This window comes from Mus musculus, chromosome 3 (genome assembly GCF_000001635.26).
Source record: "Mus musculus strain C57BL/6J chromosome 3, GRCm38.p6 C57BL/6J".
NCBI classification, from domain to species: domain Eukaryota; kingdom Metazoa; phylum Chordata; class Mammalia; order Rodentia; family Muridae; genus Mus; species Mus musculus.
Window position 1 is genome coordinate 36,150,173 of NC_000069.6, and position 20,514 is coordinate 36,170,686.

Below are 20,514 nucleotides of genomic sequence, written 5' to 3' on the forward strand. Positions count from 1 at the left end.
TGTAACCAATTCCACATATGATGATATGTTTGGATATACTGGGTTTTATTACAATCACTGTTTTAACTTTAATATGAACAGTAGAAAATTTTAAATTAAGTAAGTGTCTTAGTCAGGGTTTCTATTCCTGCACAAACATCATGACCAAGAAGCAAGTTGGGGAGGAAAGGGTTTATTAGGCTTACACTTCCATACTGCTGTTCATCATCAAAGGAAGTCAGGACTGGAACTCAAGCAGGTCAGGGAGCAGGAGCTGATGCAGAGGCCATGGAGGGATGTTCTTTACTGGCATGCTTTGCTAGCTTGCTCAGCTTGCTTTCTTATAGAACCCAAGACTACCAGCCCAGAGATGGTCCCACCTACAAGGGGCCTTTCCCCCTTGATCACTAATTGAGAAAATGCCTTACAGTTGGATCTCATGGAGGCATTTCCTCAACTGAAGCTCCTTTCTCTATTGTAACCCCAACTGTGTCAAGTTGACACAAAACTAGCCAGTACAGTAACACTTGAGTATTACTCCCCCTTTCTATATTCAATATTGCTGATTCAGGAGATTTTTTTCCCCTTTTAAAATTTGAAATTCAAGGACAGAGCTCAGGGGGAAATGGTGCCAAAGCTCTTCTCTATTGCGAATAATATACATATATATGATTCATAAATTGGTCTGACTTTATATACAATAGTAAATGGGAATGATTCCTCTAGGGTCAGCTTTACTACAACTGTACCAAAAACTTGTCATTTCAGCCCATAGGGTAGTGCTGGGGCCTGATGGGGCGGGACCGGAAAGTCATCCAATCAGCAGCACGATGGTGAGAACTTCGAATCAGACGTTTAGACAGGGTAGAGGGGGCGGGCCTTCATGCTGTGTTTCTGAAGTCCAGGATCTTGGAATCCTCCTCAGGCTGGGTCTCTTCCGGTGTAGACTGTAGCTCAGCCCTGCGGCATCCGTTTGCCCTGCGTCTGTAGGGTGCCGGGCCATCCACCGGGAGGACGCGGACTCCGCGTAGTCAAGCCACAATGGTGAGTGTGCATGGTGTCCTGAGACTGGAGGGAGGCTGTGTAGAGCCGGTGGGAATCGGCTGCGGCCAGTGCTCGATGTGGGAGGACGGTGAGCACTGCTGAAGCCTGCTGGTGAGTGTGTGCGTGGCGCGGCGAGGCTGGAGGGCTGCGGGGAGCCGAGGGGGAGCCGGCGACTGCATGGGGGGCGACGGCGGCCCCGCCTTCCTGCGGCCGGCCCTTGGGATCGGCCGGCTTGAGGTCCCCCTTGGTGGGCCATGCGTCACCGCGCAGCCTGAGCTGGAGATCCCCGGTACCCGGCCGCGCCCCCGAGCTAGCCGGTGCAGTGAAGGCCCAGGGTCAGACCCTGCTGCCCTGGAGTCCTCAGAGGCTCCAGCCTAGTAGCCCGGATTGTGCGGCGATAACCTGCAAGCGTAGGGCTCCCGCAGGGAAAGTGTTCAGTGAGGTGTCCTGTCCCTCCTCCCGAGCAGTCTAGATAAACGCGAAGCAGAATCTCCTATCCAGATGACTGCTCTTCCCCTGTCCTCGCTTCTCCTCTGGTTGGAGGAAGATTCCTAAATTTCCATCTCCTGACCGCATTCCCAAATGCCCATTTAAAAAATAATATTAACACCCATTTCCCACGCAGCATTTCAAATAGACATACATTTTGCTTGATTGGTTTTTTTCCCCACTCCACACACTGGGCGACATTTTAAAAAGGATTTACCCTATGGATATTTAACATAAAATCACTTGATTTTTTATTAAAACACACACACACAATGCCTCTCATTTTGTCATCCTTAGACACAGGAACCCCAATCAGAATGCTTTGGGGTTGTACTTGCCTTTTGGAGATTTTCCATAGTGATGGGTCTATCTTCATCTGACTCTACTTGGCCCTTTCCTTGCCCGGGTTTCAGAGATGCCAACACCAGCTGCCTTGTCTCCAGTGTCTAGGAGCATCCAATGATGTCAGTGTCTGGGCTGATCGTCCCAGCAGCCTGGGGTGTGAGGCTAGACCGCATTGGGACGCTGCTGGATGTCTTGGTGTTCTCCCATCTGAAACGCACTTGAGCTATCTCAGCCTTTTGATCAATATTCTGCCAGTTGTACTTAGCATGCAGGAGGCCTTCTGGTTGCTTAATTAAATCCTTGCTGCAAGTTTGTAAGAATGAATCCAGACTGCCAAGTAGTCATGGGAGAAGTGTTCTGTAAACCAGTTCTGGGCTTTCCCGCCTTGCTCTGCATCCCTTGTAGGGACGGAAGGTGACAGGGCTCATGGGCCTGCTTGTCCCCTTGTTTAGACTCACTAGCCTTTCTTGCTTCCTTGTTCTGTTGTTATTGTCTCTTTTTCATTTGTTTATTTATCTTCTGAGCTGGATAGGTGCATGCCAGCCATGGGATCCTGTGGGGTGAGAGGATTCTGGTCGTCTGTCCATAAAGGGAATCCCAGGGACCAAACTTAGGTTGACAGTTGTGGCAGCCAGTGCCTTTAACCCACTGAGGCGGTTCCTGAGAGCAGCCATTGGGGAAAAAAAAGTTCTTAAGGGATTAGTAAAAAGGCCTTTTCTTTTTAGCCTGGAAATAAGTCTTGTGAGTTTTCCTTTCTCAGCATGAAGCCGGTCTGCAAGGTAAACCTGGCTGTGGGTTGGCCTTTCTCAGCAGGAGACCCCCGGTAGCTCTAAGCTAGCAAAGAAAGGCCTAATTTTTAAATGTGAAACCACACCATGCTGGCAGGTAATTGGGCCTCAACCTCTACCCAGAAGCCTTTTTTTTTACTTAAGAGACTAAGATAATTTAAACCTTTTTAACGTTTTTAAATTTGTATCATCAACAAGTTCAACTTTTGTACCCAAAGTTATTGTAAGGCCAAAATGTTTGTAAAGTGAAACCGACTTTCTAGGTATGGCTGGACTGATCTGGCAGCGGTAGCCTAGGCAGTGGGGCTGGCTGAAGTCAGCTAAACATAAGCTAAGGCCCACTGCCAACACTATCACAGAGATCTGAGAGGGATAAATTTGAGTAGGAAATACAGACCCAATGGCCTCTGTATCAATGAGGAATGACAGAATCTAACCTGCTACCTGGACAGGCCACCTGGGCTCCTCCATGCTGATCTTGATAGCTTTGTTGCAGGCAGAGGACCCAGGGCAGTATTAGTCTTTGGTCTGCAGGTCCAGAAAATCCAAGAAACTTTCCGAGGAGGAATTTGGGGACTGAGCTACCTTGACGAGAGCAGGAGAGAGGCAGTAGATTGTCCAGTGTTGCCCTTGTCTACAGTTTGGCCAGGTCCTAGTGGTTGGGGAGGTGAATGGCAGTTCTTTGTCCAGTTACCATCGCAGCTCTGTTCCAGGTGAAGTCCACTGCCCCTTCTTCTTTGGTGGAGGGTGAGGGCTGTGGCCAGGCGCTGGGGTTTCTGCCTTTTTCATTAAACACCTGAAATGCCATATTTCAGCAGATCTCTCTGAGGGGCTTGAGGGCTGTCATTGAATCTATTATCTGGCCTGATTTTAAACAAAGTGTACTTGTTTTCAATTACTTGTTTTCGGCTTAACCTTGATGACATGTTCAGGAGGCATGTCCCTTTAAATGAAATCACATTATACTTAACATGACTACAAGCATAGTTCGGAGCACATGAAAGACTGATCATGTATAAGGCAACTGACCTTGAACTTGCAAGTCTTAATTATCTTTAACAGTTTGCAAGGTCTTGGCTTTTATAAAATCAGGGTTTTGCAGTTTTATCTCTGTTAATTGAAGATCCGTTAGCATTGAAATAAAACTTTAAACCATGAATACAGTTCACAGAGAAACTGACACCTTGCTTTTCTACCCTTTTACAGTATACCTTTGTAGACTATCACAGTTTCTTCTATGAGTCAGTTTATTGAAATAGCTAGAGCTTAACACAGTTACCAAAGACAAAGGCCAGACACCTTTGTAAGCAAGTTTTTGTTAGCTTGAGTAGACCTTAGGAATTCATAAACCTTATTCATCAAACATGTTCCTTACTGAAAAAAAGTTTTGTTTTTTTTTTTTTTTAGGAGCTTAATGTTGAACACAGTTAGCAAAGACATAAGTGGTTAGATAAAGCAGAGGGCTCCTTAGGACTAAGAAATTTTATGGATACTGACATAGTTTATATCTGTGGTTACCTTAACCTAGATGGCGACAGAGTCGCGTGGTATGCCCTCTCTTTAACCTTAGTAAAGATGGCTGCCAACCACGTGGTTGTTATTTACTCTAAAGTGAGCTATCAGGCAAGCATATTTCTTTCTCTTTAAAAACATTTATTTTCCTAAACAAGAGCTGAATCCAAGTTGCATATAAGCATGTTGTAGCAAACTAAGATTACCTTAGTTAAGATTACCTTGGTTTCTTACTATCAACCTTTTCTGTTAAAGTTTTAAGCTTTTTGTTACAGATTTCACAGGTTGTTTTTTTTTTTAAACCACACCAAATGAACTTACAAATCCTGAGATAAAGTTGTACAATGGTCTTACAGATACTGTGTTAAAGTTTGTACTTCAGCTAAAGTTTTCAAGCTCTAAGAGAGGACAGTATTAAGAGAGTTAAGTAGGACCAAGAAACCGGTATGGGGTAAGCAGCAGCAGCCCCTACTGGGAGCAGTTCACTTCTTAGCTGACCCATGCCACATGCTGTCTTTTCAGGGGCTCTTAGGTTTTGCCTTCCAACTCCCTGTCACCGTCACGTGGCTGTCCTGACCCAGGACACGGGAGAGTTTGGAGAAGACATTTAAACAGCCATGCTTGGGTCTGGAAGAGCAGGCCATTAACTACAGAGCCAGCTTTTTAGTAGAATAGCATAAAACAATTTTAAATATTATCTGTACCTTCAAAGACATTTGAATCTTTTAAAGATGGAATCCAGTGACCAGTGGGAGAGACTAGAGACAAAGGAGGCTTAGGGACAAGGCGATTTTCAGATCTGCTTGTGTGGTGGCAGAAGTTGTCTGTCTGTGATTATTTGGCCATTTGCTGACCATTGAGGCTGATTAACTCTTCCGTACTGAGGACACTCTGGGTATAGTAAGGCTGAGACTTTAATGGAATCTTTGAGTCTGAGGAGAAAAGAGATTAGAGGAGGCAGGTACTTCTGAACAGGAAGAGCCCATTGTGTGAGACAGGAGCTGAGAGACCTAGCAACTGGGAAAAGAAGATGTCTTTCAGTAGCAGAGTGAAGAGAGGTGGGAGAGGCTTAGGGTAAAGGGTGGGAAACGGAGCTCCGGAGCTCCGCCAGAGGGAGTGTTCCAGTGTCAGAGGCCCAGAGGGAAGGCAGGATCCAGCCAACCAACGAATGGGGCAGAGACAGAGCAAGCAGCTAATGGAAGGGAGGGAGAAAGGAGGAGCCATAGTTAGAGAGCAAGTTCCAAGGAGAGGGCTGAGAGACAGCAAGGGTGGCAGCCAGGGGAGAGACTTATTGAGTGCCGTGGTGACAATAGCAGTTTGGGGTGTCCCCAAGCAGACCAAAAGACTTGCAGGATGGTGGAGGGGCATCCTTCCTCCCCATGATGGGACACCCAGCGGGATGTAGGCTTCCTGACAAACCGGTGGCACTTTGTGGCAGGCTTCTGGTGAACAACAAGCAGTCTTAAGAAATCTGCTTTTCCAGTGAACAGAAACCTGTAGGCTTCTTTACCCAGTAACTATCCCTGTTTACCTGATTAAAGTCTTGTTTAGGACAGTGTCACCATCCCTGCCGTTTGGGGGGACCTGACAGCATGCACACTTACCCTATCTTTACAACTTTGTAAATATGCGCATTTCTTTTAAGTTTAGAAATAAGGATATTACAACACCCAAGTTTGCGGCATAATATTAATAACTACTAATTTTTAAAAAGACTGTAGGCTTGGTCACAAATATCGAGTTAAATTTAAATCATTGGGAATCTTACCTCAATTGTAATGGCCACTTTTCATGAATAGATACTACACAAAACATTAAAAAAATGTGGAGAACAACAACCATACTAGTCTATTGACAGAAAAAAATGAAGCACAAGAACATATAGACAGACTAAACAGAGGCATGTGTTAAAACCATTCCTGGCCCAGCAGGACCAAACTCTGCTGTAGGACTCAGGGTCTGTTTAGAAATTCACATATGAGCTTTTCAAATGGTTACCTGTCTCAGAGGAAATTGTCATATTGTCTCTTCCAAAGTGCTTGAGGGGAGATAGGCTGGGTTAGTGAGTTTATTCTTAAGTACTGTAGCAAATAGAGGTGGAAGAGGTAGTGCCTAACTATTACATCAGTTTTCTAACTCGTGATTTTTATTAAAAATTTGTATTGCATGTATTTATTTGTGTGTGTATGTATATATATATATATATATGTATATATGTATGTATATACACACATATATATGTATATACATACATATATACATATATATATATAGAGAGAGAGAACATGTATGTACCACAGTACATGTATGATGGTCAGAGGACATCCTGCGGGAGTCAGTCCTCTCTTTTTACCATGCGTGTCTTTGGTGTTGACCTCAAGTTGGCAGGCTTGGTAGCAAGAACTTTTACCCACTGAGCCATCTTGCTGACCGTCGATATGTTTTAAATTGCAGGCAGAATCAGTTCTGATTAATTTACTTATAGAATATGATATAAAGTATTATGGTGTAGTATCATACTTCATGAAGATAATTTTGTTTCTTTTTATTTCAGTTTTTCAAGGATGTATAGAACCATACTGGCATGTTGTATTAAAATACATTTCTTATCATGGGCTAACTTTTAAAAAGCCACTGTTTGGGAACCCCACATTATTGTTATTCATTACTGTGGAAGTGTCTTTAAGGTACTTCTTGTTTACATTTTAATATAATGCACACCTGCCTGTTTCAAGGGTATAAGCTGGTCTTAGTGGCCCTTGTTTCTCCCTGTGAGGTTTTGATTGTTTTCTCGTGTGCCCTTTGAGTACTGCTCCATGATCCCAGGCCTGGAATAAAGATCTTAGACAAATGTACTAGATTAGAATTGGTGGTGGGCGTGGTGGCACACGCCTTTAATCCGAGCACTCGGGAGGCAGAGGAAGGCGGATTTCTGAGTTCGAGGCCAGCCTGCTCTACAAAGTGAGTTCCAGGACAGCCAGGGCTACACAGAGAAACCCTTTCTCGAAAAACAAAACAACAACAACAAAAAACCAAACAAAACAAAAAAAAAAAAAAAGAATTGGTGGTGGTGGCGTTACCGTGAATAGAGGTTGATAATGATGTAAACAATGCAGGAGACTTAAGTGGCTGACAACAGAGAACAACACATTAGGACCACTTGAGGGTCCCAAAGAAAATGCTGGCTCCATCCTTAGCAAGAGCTGCCTCTTCTCTTCCCCAAGGAGTTCTTTCCTCCATCACCTTCACCACAATTCTGTTAGTGCTTCTCTTCTAAAAAAGAATACTGTCTTCCCCTCTCCTGCCTTGAACGCTGTGTGTGCATTGGGGCTCTAGGAAGTGCTAGCTAGAGTTCCCCACGCTTAAGTATGCACTCAGCACTAGCTCACTGGCACTCATTTCTCACTTGTAGATAGATTCCTGGACCCTTCTGTCTACTTTACCCCAACACTTGGTTTTTGCTTCCCCTTCATTTTGTGGCCCTGGGGCTGATGGGTGAAGAAAGAGCTGATGGTCACCCGAAAGCAGTCAGAGAGGAAGGGTCCCTACCATCGAGGACATAGATAGAATTGCCCTCTGCACTTTGACAATTTTGGAGGAGGGGCGTTTCTGGAAGTATCTTGGATGTTTTTAATGTACATAAATTATATATCCTACCCTGTGAGTGAGATTTTATTATCAAACCAGCCTGGCTCCTCTGCGCTGTCTTCTGGACTAGGCCTCAACCTTCATCCATGAAGACTTAAATAACCTTAATATAGTGTCTTGAAGGTCTAGGATGTATCTTCTGGGGATGACCCTAGCATCCATTAAAATGTCCATGAGAGTAAACTAGAAGCAGATAGTAAACTAGAAGCACTCATCTGTGGGTATAAGTGTAGTTATTGATCAACTAATGAAGATTGATCATCAAAAGAAGGAGAAGGTGGAGGAGGGAGGAAGACAGTAGGGGGGGAGAGGAGATGGATGGGGACTAGGAAGAAAGAAGATTGGCTGGAGTGGGAGGGCAGGAGAGGGTAGGGGGAAGTGAATAGAATCCAAATATCCACATGCATGCGTGGAAATGAAATCCATTGTGTATAATTAATATTATCTAGAATATCTGCCTCTTAATTTGCTTCTTTTAGGTATTTTGACATAACAACCAAAGTAACTCACCTGCCTGGGCACATAAAATATCATTGTTATTTTTCCTGCTGTCCTCTTTACATGTGCATTAGTCTTGTCAACTACTCTGAATGATGCTTTAACATTTGTACTTTATTTTGGTTTTTATGTTCTTATTGTATGAATTCTAGACTGGCTAGGTTTGACTAAAGCCCCAGTGTTAACATTTATGGATATTTGATAAAATGCCATAGAATAGGAAAAACGTCCTGGTCTCATGGATTATTTGGGGGTTTTATGCATTAGTGTGTGGAAAAACTCAGTGATACTCAGTATATTTTACTTCGTTTATTTTAAATGATCAGAAAGGATGGTTTCTGTACTGTTATTATAATAAAATGCAAATTCCTTAAAATTCTTTCAAATCATTAATGTATTCTCTAAGTGTCTGCCTTATTGCTGTTTGGTAATTTTTTTTTTCCTTTTTGGACCACTAACGTTGGTGTTATTAGTGAGCTTGCTGTATTGTCAGAAATCTAGTCTCCAGTTTTGAGCTACTGAATTAGAATATCTGATTTTAGGGCTTGGATGTAGCTTAGTTATAGATAACTGTAGTATCTATAAAGCACTAGGTCTAAACCTCCCTCCACCCCCAACCCTGGGGGGATGCAGGTAGTAATATTTCAAAAAGTCATAAAAGTATAATTCTAACCAGAATTTAAATTTTAATACTTCCAATCTATGGGAATATGCATTCTCATTTATGGGAAGTATACATGGTTTGAAAAGGACAAATGTCCTTCTCATCTGAAAGATAGCCATTTTGCATTAATATTCAATTGAAAAATATAAATACTTATGTTGATGCCTTTACATTTAGTATTTCGTAAAAGTATAGTATCTACTTCATCTTTACTCAGGGGCTAGGTAATACATTAGAAAATACCACTGTGTTAAAATGTCTCGGTGAATAGTTAGGATTGCTCAGCTTATGAGAAACTCTTTCTTGACTCACTTCATCCTGGCTCACATTAAGACCAGAGTCACTGACCATATGACCATTGTGCTATGTATTTTTATTTCAGGAACAGTTGACCTTCAGGGATGTGGCCATTGATTTTTCTGGAGAGGAATGGGAGTGTCTGGATTCTGAGCAGCAGAATTTGTATACAGATGTGATGTTGGAAAACTATAGGAACCTCGTTTTCCTGGGTAAGGACAACCTCTCCACAGAATTCCTAACTTGGTACTAAAATTCATTTTTCTTGTGTGATGGTTTGTATATGCTCGGCCCAGGAGTGGCACTATTAGAAAATGTGGCCCTGTTGGAGTAGGTGTGTCACTGTGGCTGTGGCCTATAAGACCCTCATCCTAGCTGCCTGGAAACCAGTATTCTGCTAGCACCCTTCAGATGAAGATGTAGAACTCTAACCCTGCCTGCCTGGATGCTGCCATGCTCTTGCCTTGATGATAGTGGGCTGAACCTCTGAATCTGTAAGCCAGCTCCAATTAAATGTTGTTCTTGAAAGAGTTGCATTGGTCATGGTGTCTGTTCACAGCAGTAAAACCCTAACTAAGACAAAAGTTGATACCAGGGACTGGGGTCTTGCTGTGATAGTCTTAACCATGCTTTTGTTTGGAAGGATGTGGGTTTGGGGGCTTTGGATTTGGAAAGCAGTGGGATGCTTTAAATGGGGCTTAATAGCCCATCCTAGTAGGACTGTGGAAGACTTTGCTACTCAGAGTGAGTTGAATTGTCTGACCTGGCCCAAGAGGTTTCATTGGAGAATTTCAGTATGTGGGCCAGAGACAGTTTTTGTGGTATTTTGGTGAAGAATGTGGGTATTTTTGCCCTTGCTGAAGAAGAATCTGCCTGAGGTGAAGAGACTCAGATTAATTGCACTGACCAAGGAAGTTTCAGAAACACCCATCATAGACTTTGTTCTCTGGTTAAGTCTCATGAAGAACATTTTAAACAAGCATAACAAGCTGAGAAAGGAAAAATATAAAATATATGGTTTGAGTATTAAAGGGGCCCCAGGAAGTGAAATGGAGCTGAATCCTGTGTTCAAGGATAGTAAATTGAATTAAGGGATTTGACCTTAGGGCAAGATCTCACCCAGCTAAGTTTAGTTCCGGGCACGGTAGTACAATCCTTTAATCTCAGGCAGCCAAGTCAAGCAGATCTCTGAGTTCAAGGGCAGCCTAGAAGAGAGCAAGTTCTAGGTGAAGAAAAACTTAAATCCAGGCTTGTTGAACCACACCTTTAATCCTAGTGCTTAGGAGACTGGCATGCAGATCTCTGAGTTCAAAGTCAGTCTATGTAGCAAGTGCCAGGACAGCCAAACTTAGGCAATGAAGGAATCAGAAAACAGAAGGCTGGTGATAATGTAATAGAACAAGGGGGCCATGTCCTAGCCCCAGCAAGCAGCAGAACTCAGCAGCTTTGGTCATGTGGCTATGGCTTTAGAGTCCAGAATAAAAAGGACTACTGGGAAAATTGATGGTGGCTAGCTGGAGCTAAGAAACTAGGAAGAGACCAGCATCACTGAGGTGAAATCTTCTGGGAAGTGTTTTCTGAGAGCAGAAAGAAAAGCTTTGTTCCAGAGATAGCCAAGGTTGTACCTCATGCTGTAGCTGTATAAGAGTCACTCAGGTGGTACTGGTTTTGAAGGCATGAAGGGGTCATGAAGAGCAGCTGAGGCTTGGCACTATGGGAGGCTATGGAAGGTCATTGGTGAAGGTGCAGCCTCAGTTGCAGTTGATGGCTCAGGACTGAAGGGGTCATGCAAAGGATTTGAAGCTTGTCACCATGAAGAGAGCCTGTGAGAGGCAATTGGTGAAGCCTAGTTGCGGTGGAAATTGGAGATGCTAATACCAAGAGATGGTCACCAAGAGCAGCAGCAGCAGTGGAGTGGTCAACCTGAGCTTAGGGTGCTACAGAGGGCAGAGATGGAGAAGTAATGCCAGCCCTCTGGAGGAGCCCAGAAGATCATGTGTGGATTCCAGACATTGAAACAAGAAGCTGTGACGTTGAAGTTGCCTTGGAGACCACAAGATGTTCGAGATGCCAGAGCCATGGACTGAAATAGGGACTCTGAGGAAAGCTGCTAACAGGGAGTGGAACCAGCCCAGGAGAAAAGTTTGGTGTGGTCAACAAAGATGAAGACTGCTTTGACATCAGACGTGGAGATGCAGTTTGGAGTTGGCCCAGCTGGTTTCCTCTCTTGCTTTGGGGATTACATTTAAGTGATTGGACGAATCTCAGAAGAGACTTTGAACTTTGAACTTTTAACATTGTTGAGACTGTTAGAGACTTTGGGAACTTTTGAAGTTGGACTAAATGTATTTTACATTATGCTATGTTTAGGCCTCCATAGACTCATATGTTTGAACAAGCCTATAGGAGCCAGGGGGTGAAATGTGATGGTTTGTATATGCTTGGACCAGGGAGTGGCACTATTAGAAGACATGGCCTTGTTGGAGGACATGTGTCACTATGGGTGTGGACTATAAGACCCTCATCCTAGCTGCCTAGAAGCCAGTATTCTGCTAACACCCTTCAGATGAAGATGTAGAACTCTCAGCAACTCCAGCTCCTCCATGCCTGCCTGGATGCTGCCGTGCTTCTGCCTTGATGATAATGGACTGAACCTCTGAACCTATAAGCCAGCCACAGTTAAATGTTGTCCTTATAAGACTTTAATTGGTCATGGTATCTGCTCACAGCAGTAAAACCCCTAACTAAGACATCTTGCTTTTCTGAATATATCTTGGGAGCCCGTGTTTTCAGGGGAGAAAACAGGGGAGGTAGTATTGAAATAGGTAACAGATATTCATAGTTTTGAAATCTTTTTCCTCTATGTCGCTCTTGAGGTAATATATATCCCAAATTAAAATTAGTGGTAATTATAACCGCGAAGAGGCATTAAAATATTGTAATTTATACCTTAAAGTCCAATTATTCCTCCTTTGACTGTGACTTGGTAGTGGACAAAGGTGGAGCTCCGAATCTATAAATTGAATATATATTACTGTATGTCTGTAGGGAAACAACAATTGGAAAAGTAATGGTCTAAACTATTGTTATATGTTTATTACTTTTTTTTCCATATGAACATTATTCTAGAGCAGATATGTTACTAGTTATGAGGAAATATCAAGTAAATGCCATGTTCTCTTTGCCACTGACCAGGTCTTGCTGTGTCTAAGCCATACCTGGTTACCTGTCTGGAGCAAAGGAAAGAGCCCTGGAATGTAAAGACGCAAAAGACCATGGCCGTGTTCCCAGGTGAGTAGGAGCGGATGGAGCAGAGCATACAGAGCAGCGGTGAGCCGTGTGGGAAGCTCTGATCCCGGGAGCATTGGCTTTTCACAGATGCAGTTCTGTTTGTCCTTTGTCACCGAAGGGCATCCTTTTAAATCCTCTGAGCCTCATTGTCCTGCAGTCCCGTGCTTGGGGATTCACAGTGATAGCTGATATCTTCCCCTTCACCTGTGGGAGCTGTGTAAAGGGACAGTTCTTTCGTGGTGTTTGGGGGCCTCCGAAAACCTTTGGATATTTCTTATGACCTCTTTGTTGGTATACTCTAATAATTTAATGTGATAAAGAAGTTTTCTCTTAACATTTGTATATTTATTTTTTTAATTGTCTCATCTTTTTATAAACATTATAATGGGGTTTCTATGATTTTTTTTAACCACACACTGAATGCTAATGATTGACAGGTATATAGAGACAAAACTGAGAATTAGTTTTATGTAAAGACATTTTAACCATCACCTGTGTCTCCTCAGATTTTATAAGGTAATAGTTCTTTTTTTTTTCCTTCTTTACATTTCTTTTTTCTGAATTTTCAGCTTTTGGAGTAGGTTCCTTATGCCCATTAATATTATTAGTTTCAACCTGTGTTTTATTATTGAATGTCAATTATAAATACTGTTTATTGCAGAACAGTGTAAGATGAACTAAAATAAGAGTGAATTACCCACATGCCCATTTCCAGTACAACTGTATGTGTTTTTAGTTGCCTGGATAAATAGTGTCCCTTTTTGTTTCTGACTTGGATGTTTTCTGACTAGATTGTGTTCAATTGTCACTTTCCCCTGTCTCCGTGCGTATTCTTGGAAATGACCTTAAGTTTGTTACCTGTGACTTGATAAATCTGTTTCCATGTCTGAGAGACAAGTTGATTTCAAGGTAGCTTCTGAGAAATTTAAACTTTATTGCTTCTTTTTACTTAGCCTTTAACCATAATGTTATGTTAAAAGCACATAAAATGAAATTTATTGTCTGAAAGATTTTATTATTCTGTTTTATAGTGTAAGGTGTATCCAAATTGTTGTGCAACACATCTTTATAAACTTTCCATTTTACAAAAGTAAGATTCAGTCTTTATAAACAGAAAGGAGTGTTTTTTTTGTTGTTTGTTTTGTTTTGTTTTGTTTTGTTTTTCCAGTGTCCCTGTGGTCAGTGTTAGTGGAGCAATGAGGGCCACAGATTTTCCATTGTGGTGTTTGCTGATGTGCTAACCTCAGCACAGTTTTAGATGTTAGGTTTGTAAGAGTGTTCTTGAGAGTCTAGTGAGTGAAATAAGTGTCTGTCTTGATTTCTTCCAGCCATGTTTTCTCATCATAGCCAAGACTTTTCACCAGAGCAGAACATAAAGTATTCATTCCAGGAACTCATCTGTGGACCTCGTGGACAGTGTGGCTTTGACGCTTTGTACTTCCCAGGAGAAAGGGACTGTGTTGAGGAGGGTGACATCCTGAGAACCTGCTATAACGGGCACAACCCATTTCTGACAGCTGGCAACAGCAAAAGCTTTACTCCCAGGAGAGATCGGGCACAAGAGATGGCTCACAAAAACCCTCAGGTGACACCAGTTACTTGTGAGGAGCCGTGCGCTTCAGTCATTAAACAGCAGAGTCAGTTTTTGAAGCAGACCCCTTCTTTCAAAGATAATTTGGAAAATCCACAGAGGGTTCTAGTTAATTCTTCAACTACCGACTTCAACAATTTCAAGTGTAGCTTTGGGCTGAGCTTTCATTCAAACATTTTTGTAGATGGGGAACTTAAAAATGAAGGAAAACATTCTAAATGTAATCAATTTGAGAACTCCATCATGAAAAATTCGTTAGTATATAATCAACAAATAGGTCTTCCATGTGCCAAAACACAGAATTCCCATAAGTATGGCAGATTTTTTTCACATCCGGTATCACTGAACCAAAATTCGAGTACAGATATTTTGGAAATTCAGTATATATGTAAAGAAAATAGGAAGGCCTTCACTGAGGAGTCCAGCTTAAGTAATCTTCAGGACGTGTATATCGGAGAGACAGTTTATGAGGGTAATGAAAATAATAGTGACTTAAACCAAGAGTCAAATCCTGCCAGTCATCAGTCTGCTCAATTGTACAAATGTTACAAATGTGACACAGTCTTTCATCAGTACTCGGAACTTATTATCCATCAGTACATCCATATTCAAGATCAGATTTCCAAGGATATGGATTGCGACACAGCTTTCAGTCAAAGTTCAAGCCTTACGAGAAGTCAAGCTGGAGAAAAACCCTACAAATGTAAGGAATGCGGCAAAGCCTTTACCTACTGTTCAAGCCTTAGGCAACATCATAGAATTCATTCTGGAGTCAAACAGCACAAATGTAAAGACTGTGGCAAAGCCTTCTACCATAAATCACTCCTCACGCAACACCAGAGCATCCACGCTGGAAAGAAACCCTACTGCTGTAAATTTTGTGGCAAAGCTTTCAATCAAAGATCGACTGTTACTCAGCACCAGAGAATCCACACTGGAGAGAGGCCCTACCATTGTAAAGATTGCGGCAAAGCATTTCATCAAAGATCGAGCCTTAGTCTGCACCAGAGAGTTCATACGGGAGAAAAGCCCTACAAATGCAAAGACTGCGGCAAAGCCTTCAACCGCAACTCACTCCTCACTCAGCACCAGAGAATTCACACTGGAGAGAGGCCCTACCATTGTAAAGACTGTGGCAAAACTTTTAATAAAAAGTCAAGCCTTACTCAACACCAGAGAATCCATACTGGAGAGAAGCCCTATTCTTGTAAAGACTGTGGCAAAGCTTTTAATCAAAGATCAAGCCTCAGCCTACACCAGAGAGGCCATACTGGGGAGAAACCCAATAAATGTAATGAATGTGGCAAAGCCTTTAACCGTGTATTTTTCCTTACTCAACATCAGAAAATTCATACTGGAGAGAAGGCTTACCACTGTAAAGACTGTGGCAAAGCATTTAAGCAGAGGTCCAGCCTTACTCAGCACCAGAGGGTACACACTGGAGACAAGCCCTATCATTGTAAGCACTGTGGCAAAGCTTTTACCCAGAGGTCCAGCTTTACACGACACCAGAGGATCCACACTGGAGAGAAGCCCTACAAGTGTCAAGACTGTGACAAAGCCTTCAGCCGGAACTTACTTCTCATTCAACACCAGAGAATTCACACAGGAGAGAAGCCTTACCATTGTCAAGATTGTGGCAGAGCGTTTAATCAAAGGTCAAGCCTTACTCAACATCAGAGGGTTCACACTGGGGACAAGCCCTTCTGCTGTAAAGACTGTGGCAAGGCTTTTACCCAGAGGTCAAGCTTTAATCGACACCAGAGAGTTCATACTGGAGAGAAGCCCTACAAATGTAAAGAGTGTGATGGCGCCTTTAAATCCAGTTCCCACCTTGCCGAACACCAGTGCACCTCATTAGGCAGCTGCTTTGAAGACACAAAATTTCTCCAATATATATGAGTTTATTGTTCTGTTACAGCCAGTTAGCAAACACCGATGGATTTATCTTGAAAACAAGTAACATGTTTGATTATACAAAAGGTACTTTCTGTTGCAATACCTAACTGGATTTCCGGAGCCATATCCTGGTTTAATTAAGTAATAATATTTTTCTTTCTTGTCATTTTGTCAACCGGTTCTGTGTTAATAGTTGTATTCTCAGATGTATTTCCCAAACTTTGTTCAGACTGTATACATAAAACATACACACTGGGGGCTGGTGAGATGGCTCAGTGGGTAAGAGCACCCGACTGCTCTTCCGAAGGTCCAGAGTTCAAATCCCAGCAACCACATGGTGGCTCACAACCATTCGAAATGAGATCTGACACCCTCTTCTGGTGTGTCTGAAGACAGCAACAGTGTACTTACATATAATAAATAAATAAAAAAAAAAAACATACACACTGTCCAGTGTACACATAAAAGTGTACAGCGGGCGCCACACTGGAGAAGTCTTTGGCAGGTCTCCCTAGGATTTACACAACTAAATTGTGTAGCATAGAGCTTGGCTGTCTCCCCCCAGAAACATATAGAATTGTGTTTACTGTCCCTTCTACAACATGGTTAAGATGACATTTTCATGATGACACCCACAAGAAGCATCTTTAACCCTGCATGTGTATTTTTTCCTTCAGTCATGAAACAAAACTAGAGAGCCCAGATAGCAAAAAAGAAAGAAAAAAACTAAAAGTATATATTGAGTTGGTCTGAGGATCCTGACTTCTGAGTCTACTGCTAAAAAGACTGCAAATATATAGATGGTGCATGCTGAATCCACACTTTTATACAATTAAATTACATTTGGGGGGTGTTGTGTGCCACAGCATTCATGTGAGAGTCAGAGGACGGCTTCCAGCCCATTCTCTCTGTCATTTCGTGTTGTTGAACTCGGTTCATCCGGCTTTGCTGCAAGTGCCTTCACCTGCTGAGTTATCTCTACGATCATTGGATTTTAGGGTCTGGGACTTTCCTGGCCTCTGCCACACAGACCCCTGCTGTTTTCTGCCCTTTTTTAAATCAGAAAGTTAGGCAGACCACCTACTACAATTGCACCACAGTGCATATAATCTCCCTGTGACTTGAAGACATGACCATATTTAAAAATGAGAATGTACAGAAGATGTAGGGAGACATTTTTATGTTGAGTGTTCAAAACAGACTCCATAAAGCTAAAGGCCTTCTGGGGTAAGTTCTTCAGATCATGTCAAGTGAGATGTGGCTGTGTTAGAATCCTGATGGTGAGTGCAGAATCTGTAAGGGCAGAGAAGCACTGACATCATACTCTGATGTGATGCATTGTCAGAAGAGAGAGGATGATAATGATGGGAGATAAGCAGCATCTAGTTCAGAGTTGTGGAACAGCCGCCTGTAAGCTATATACGGGGAATGCCGTCTTCTTCCCTGGAGGGGAATCAGTTTTATCACACTGTCTAGGGTCTGTACCAGGGCTCTTTCTTTCTCTGTGTTGGCCTAGTCAACCTAGTCAGCCTGGATCAGTATTTGGGCATTAAGACCAGGATCATTGAGCCCTGTCTCACTGCATGTAGTACCTGGCAAGTACTTAGGGGTTTAGATTTCACATTTTGATCAGGTTATCCATATGCCAACCTTCTTCCATTTCATGGGACTGTATGGTGCAGAATTCCTTCATGGAAGCATTTTTGTTACTATAGGGGAATCATTCCAGTTTCCTGGTACGCAAATGGTGAAACCCATGGCCATCTAAAGGCAAAATACACTCAAGAATTTCTTCACATAGCTCTTCCAAGGCAACAAAACAATCACAAGGCACTCATGGCTGGAAACTTCTAGAAAACTTCAATGCAAAGCAAGTGGATAAATAATTGAACTTTGTATGATTTGATCAACACCAAGGAGGAACACAGTGATTGACACATTTGAATTTGGGAAGGTTTTCTTTAATTGTATTGCTTATCCTGATTCACTTCCACAAAGGCATTTTCTAGAAAAGTTTTTATTTCCATTTGTGTTGTTTTTACCTTGTTGAAAAATTTAGACTCTCGATATCTTAGAGAAAGTTAAAAAGATAACTTGGTTGTTGTTTCATGTTATTAAGTGGGAAAATAGTCGTAGTTTACTCTCTGTTGCTGTTCTCTGTTGCTGTGATAAATACCACAATCAAAAACAACTTAGGGAAGAAGAGGTTTGTTGAGGATAGGAACTAAAGCAGGAGCAGGGGATGGAATCGTGTAAGAAAGGTGCTCCTATAGCGCATGCTCAGCTAGCTTCCCTGAACCGGGACTACCTGCCTGCCTATGGGTGGCACTTGTCTACAGCAGACCACATTAGTCAACAGTCAAAACCATTCCAGACATGGCCATAGGCCACTCTGATCTGGGCAATTCCTCACTCCCTCAATTGAGACTCTCACTTTCCCCGTGATGTTCTTAATTCTCTGCATTAAAAATAAATGAGCCATACAGAAACAAAAAGAGAACAGTTCTGATGTCTGTACACTTAAATGATAAAACAGCACCAAAATTCTAGGTCTTATGTCAATTAATGCAAAGATTATGAAGACTCCAGCTCACAGTTTCACAATATTCTATGAGTACATAATGCTTGCTTAAATAGACATGTTCTAAGTGACTATATACATCTTGTATTCTAAATTGTAACTTGTGAACAGTTGCCTACAGCATATTTTAAAAACGCAAAGAATGATTTAAGATCTGCAGGATCCACTGAGAACTAAGAACATTTGTTTTGAGAACTGATAGTTTGCATGCACTTTTTTTTCTAGCTTAGTGCTACAGATGGTGGATGTAAATGCTAGCAAGAAATGTGCTTAAGATGCCAGTTCATGAGTGCCCCCTCTAGTTCCACCAAACTCACAGAGTCACAATTCCTTAGACTGGGGTTCTACAATACCACTTGATTTTTCTTCCTTCAAATGCAAGGTCAGTAGCATAAAGCTGTTGTCGACATGTTTAGTTTTTTGACAATGTCATGCTGTTCTGTATATTTGTTTGTTTGTTTGGCTTGTGACGCTTTATTCTGGATGTCTGTTTTTTTTTCTTTTTAAACATCTAATTGATTCTTTGTGAATTTTACATTATACACCCCCGTACCACTTATCTCCCCATCCCTCCATACCCACCCTCTGCCTTGCAACCCACCCCCTAACAGAGGGGAAAAAATCTTGATGTGGAAGCTGTGGTGTGTCAGTGTGAATCACAGTGTGTCCTTTTGCCCAAACAGCTCTACTTGCAAACGTTCATTCCAAGAGCCATTGGTGTGGTTCGAGGCCTCTGGCTTCTGCTACACCATCAATGCTGGATCCTCCCCATGGCTTCTCTCAGGTATCTTCTTGTTGCCCTGTGTCATGGAGATCCTGCAGCTTTGGATCTACAGGACCCGCCCCTTCATTTGCCCCAGCAGTTAATAGATGGGGTAGATGTTGGAGTGGGTGGATACTTCATATTAATTGACATATGACCTAGAATTTGGGTACTGCACAGTGTAAAGTATTTAAAGGAGTGAGTGTATAAGACATCAGTGGAAAGATTGCCAATAGGTGTACCAAGTACTCTGGGACAGAAAGAGTAGGACCAAGAGGAGCAACTGCAGCCAGCTCATGAACTCCCTCAGGCTGTGGGGCTAATGTTACAAAGGTCATCACAGTAAATGAAATGCCAGCAGCTCTTCTCCCATTGGAAGACACCAACCTACATACCCAGTGAATTTGTAAAAGACAAATTCAATTTAATGGAGCAATGAGTGTGTTCCACAAATGACTGCAGAAAAAAAAAAAAAGGAAAACTGAACAATGTAGAATTTACATAGAAAAACGAACATAGACATAAATTTTGAATTACACAAAAATCCACCAGAATGTGTTTCATTACTTAATTGGAAAATTCTGTAGAAGAAAGTCTACACAGCCCATGTCCTTTAAAAAAGGTGACAACTAGATGGTCCAGTGGGTAAAGGTACCTGCTGCCGACCTAGCAATTTGAGTTCAATCCCCAAGACCTACATGGTGAAAGGCAAGAACTGACTCTCACAGGTTTGTATTCTGACCTAAACACAAAAGTCAATAAATACGTAATTTTAAAAAGATATACTACTATTATTTTATGTTGATTGAGTGTTTTGTCAGCATGTTTGTATGTATACCTAATGCATCCCTGGTGCCCAAGGAGGCCAGAAGAAGGTGTCCAATCCTCTGGAGCTGGAGTTAAAGATGGTTGTGTGGATTCATGAAGGTGTTGAGAATGAAGACTGGGTCCTCTGGAGAAGAAGCCAGTGTTTTAACCACACTGAGCCATCTCTCCAGCCCCCAAATACATGATTACTTTAAAAGGAGAATTCAGACACAGAAAAACCTCTGTAAGGAGATGGGAGACCTGTTGCTATAAGCCAATTAGTTACAGAAGCTGAAGTAATGCCTGGAACAGATCTCT

General features: G+C 42.2%; 1 protein-coding gene across 1 annotated transcript; it reads left to right on the plus strand.

The window, feature by feature from the left end:
- The first annotated feature begins 907 nt into the window (after positions 1-907).
- On the plus strand, positions 908-20,169 carry Zfp267 (zinc finger protein 267). The gene is made up of 4 exons (NM_001101478.1): positions 908-1,023; positions 9,350-9,476; positions 12,460-12,555; positions 13,884-20,169. The coding sequence occupies exons 1-4, from the start codon at positions 1,021-1,023 to the stop codon at positions 16,046-16,048; spliced, it is 2,391 nt and encodes a 796-aa protein (NP_001094948.1). The 5' UTR covers positions 908-1,020; the 3' UTR covers positions 16,049-20,169.
- Positions 20,170-20,514: the final 345 nt, after the last annotated feature.

What these genes read in the sequence shown, in the direction of transcription:
- Zfp267 (NM_001101478.1), top strand. An exon ending in TAGGAACCTCGTTTTCCTGG is followed by an intron (nt 9,477 to 12,459) that starts GTAAGGACAACC and finishes GCCACTGACCAG; the next exon opens with GTCTTGCTGTGTCTAAGCCA. An exon ending in GACCATGGCCGTGTTCCCAG is followed by an intron (nt 12,556 to 13,883) that starts GTGAGTAGGAGC and finishes GATTTCTTCCAG; the next exon opens with CCATGTTTTCTCATCATAGC.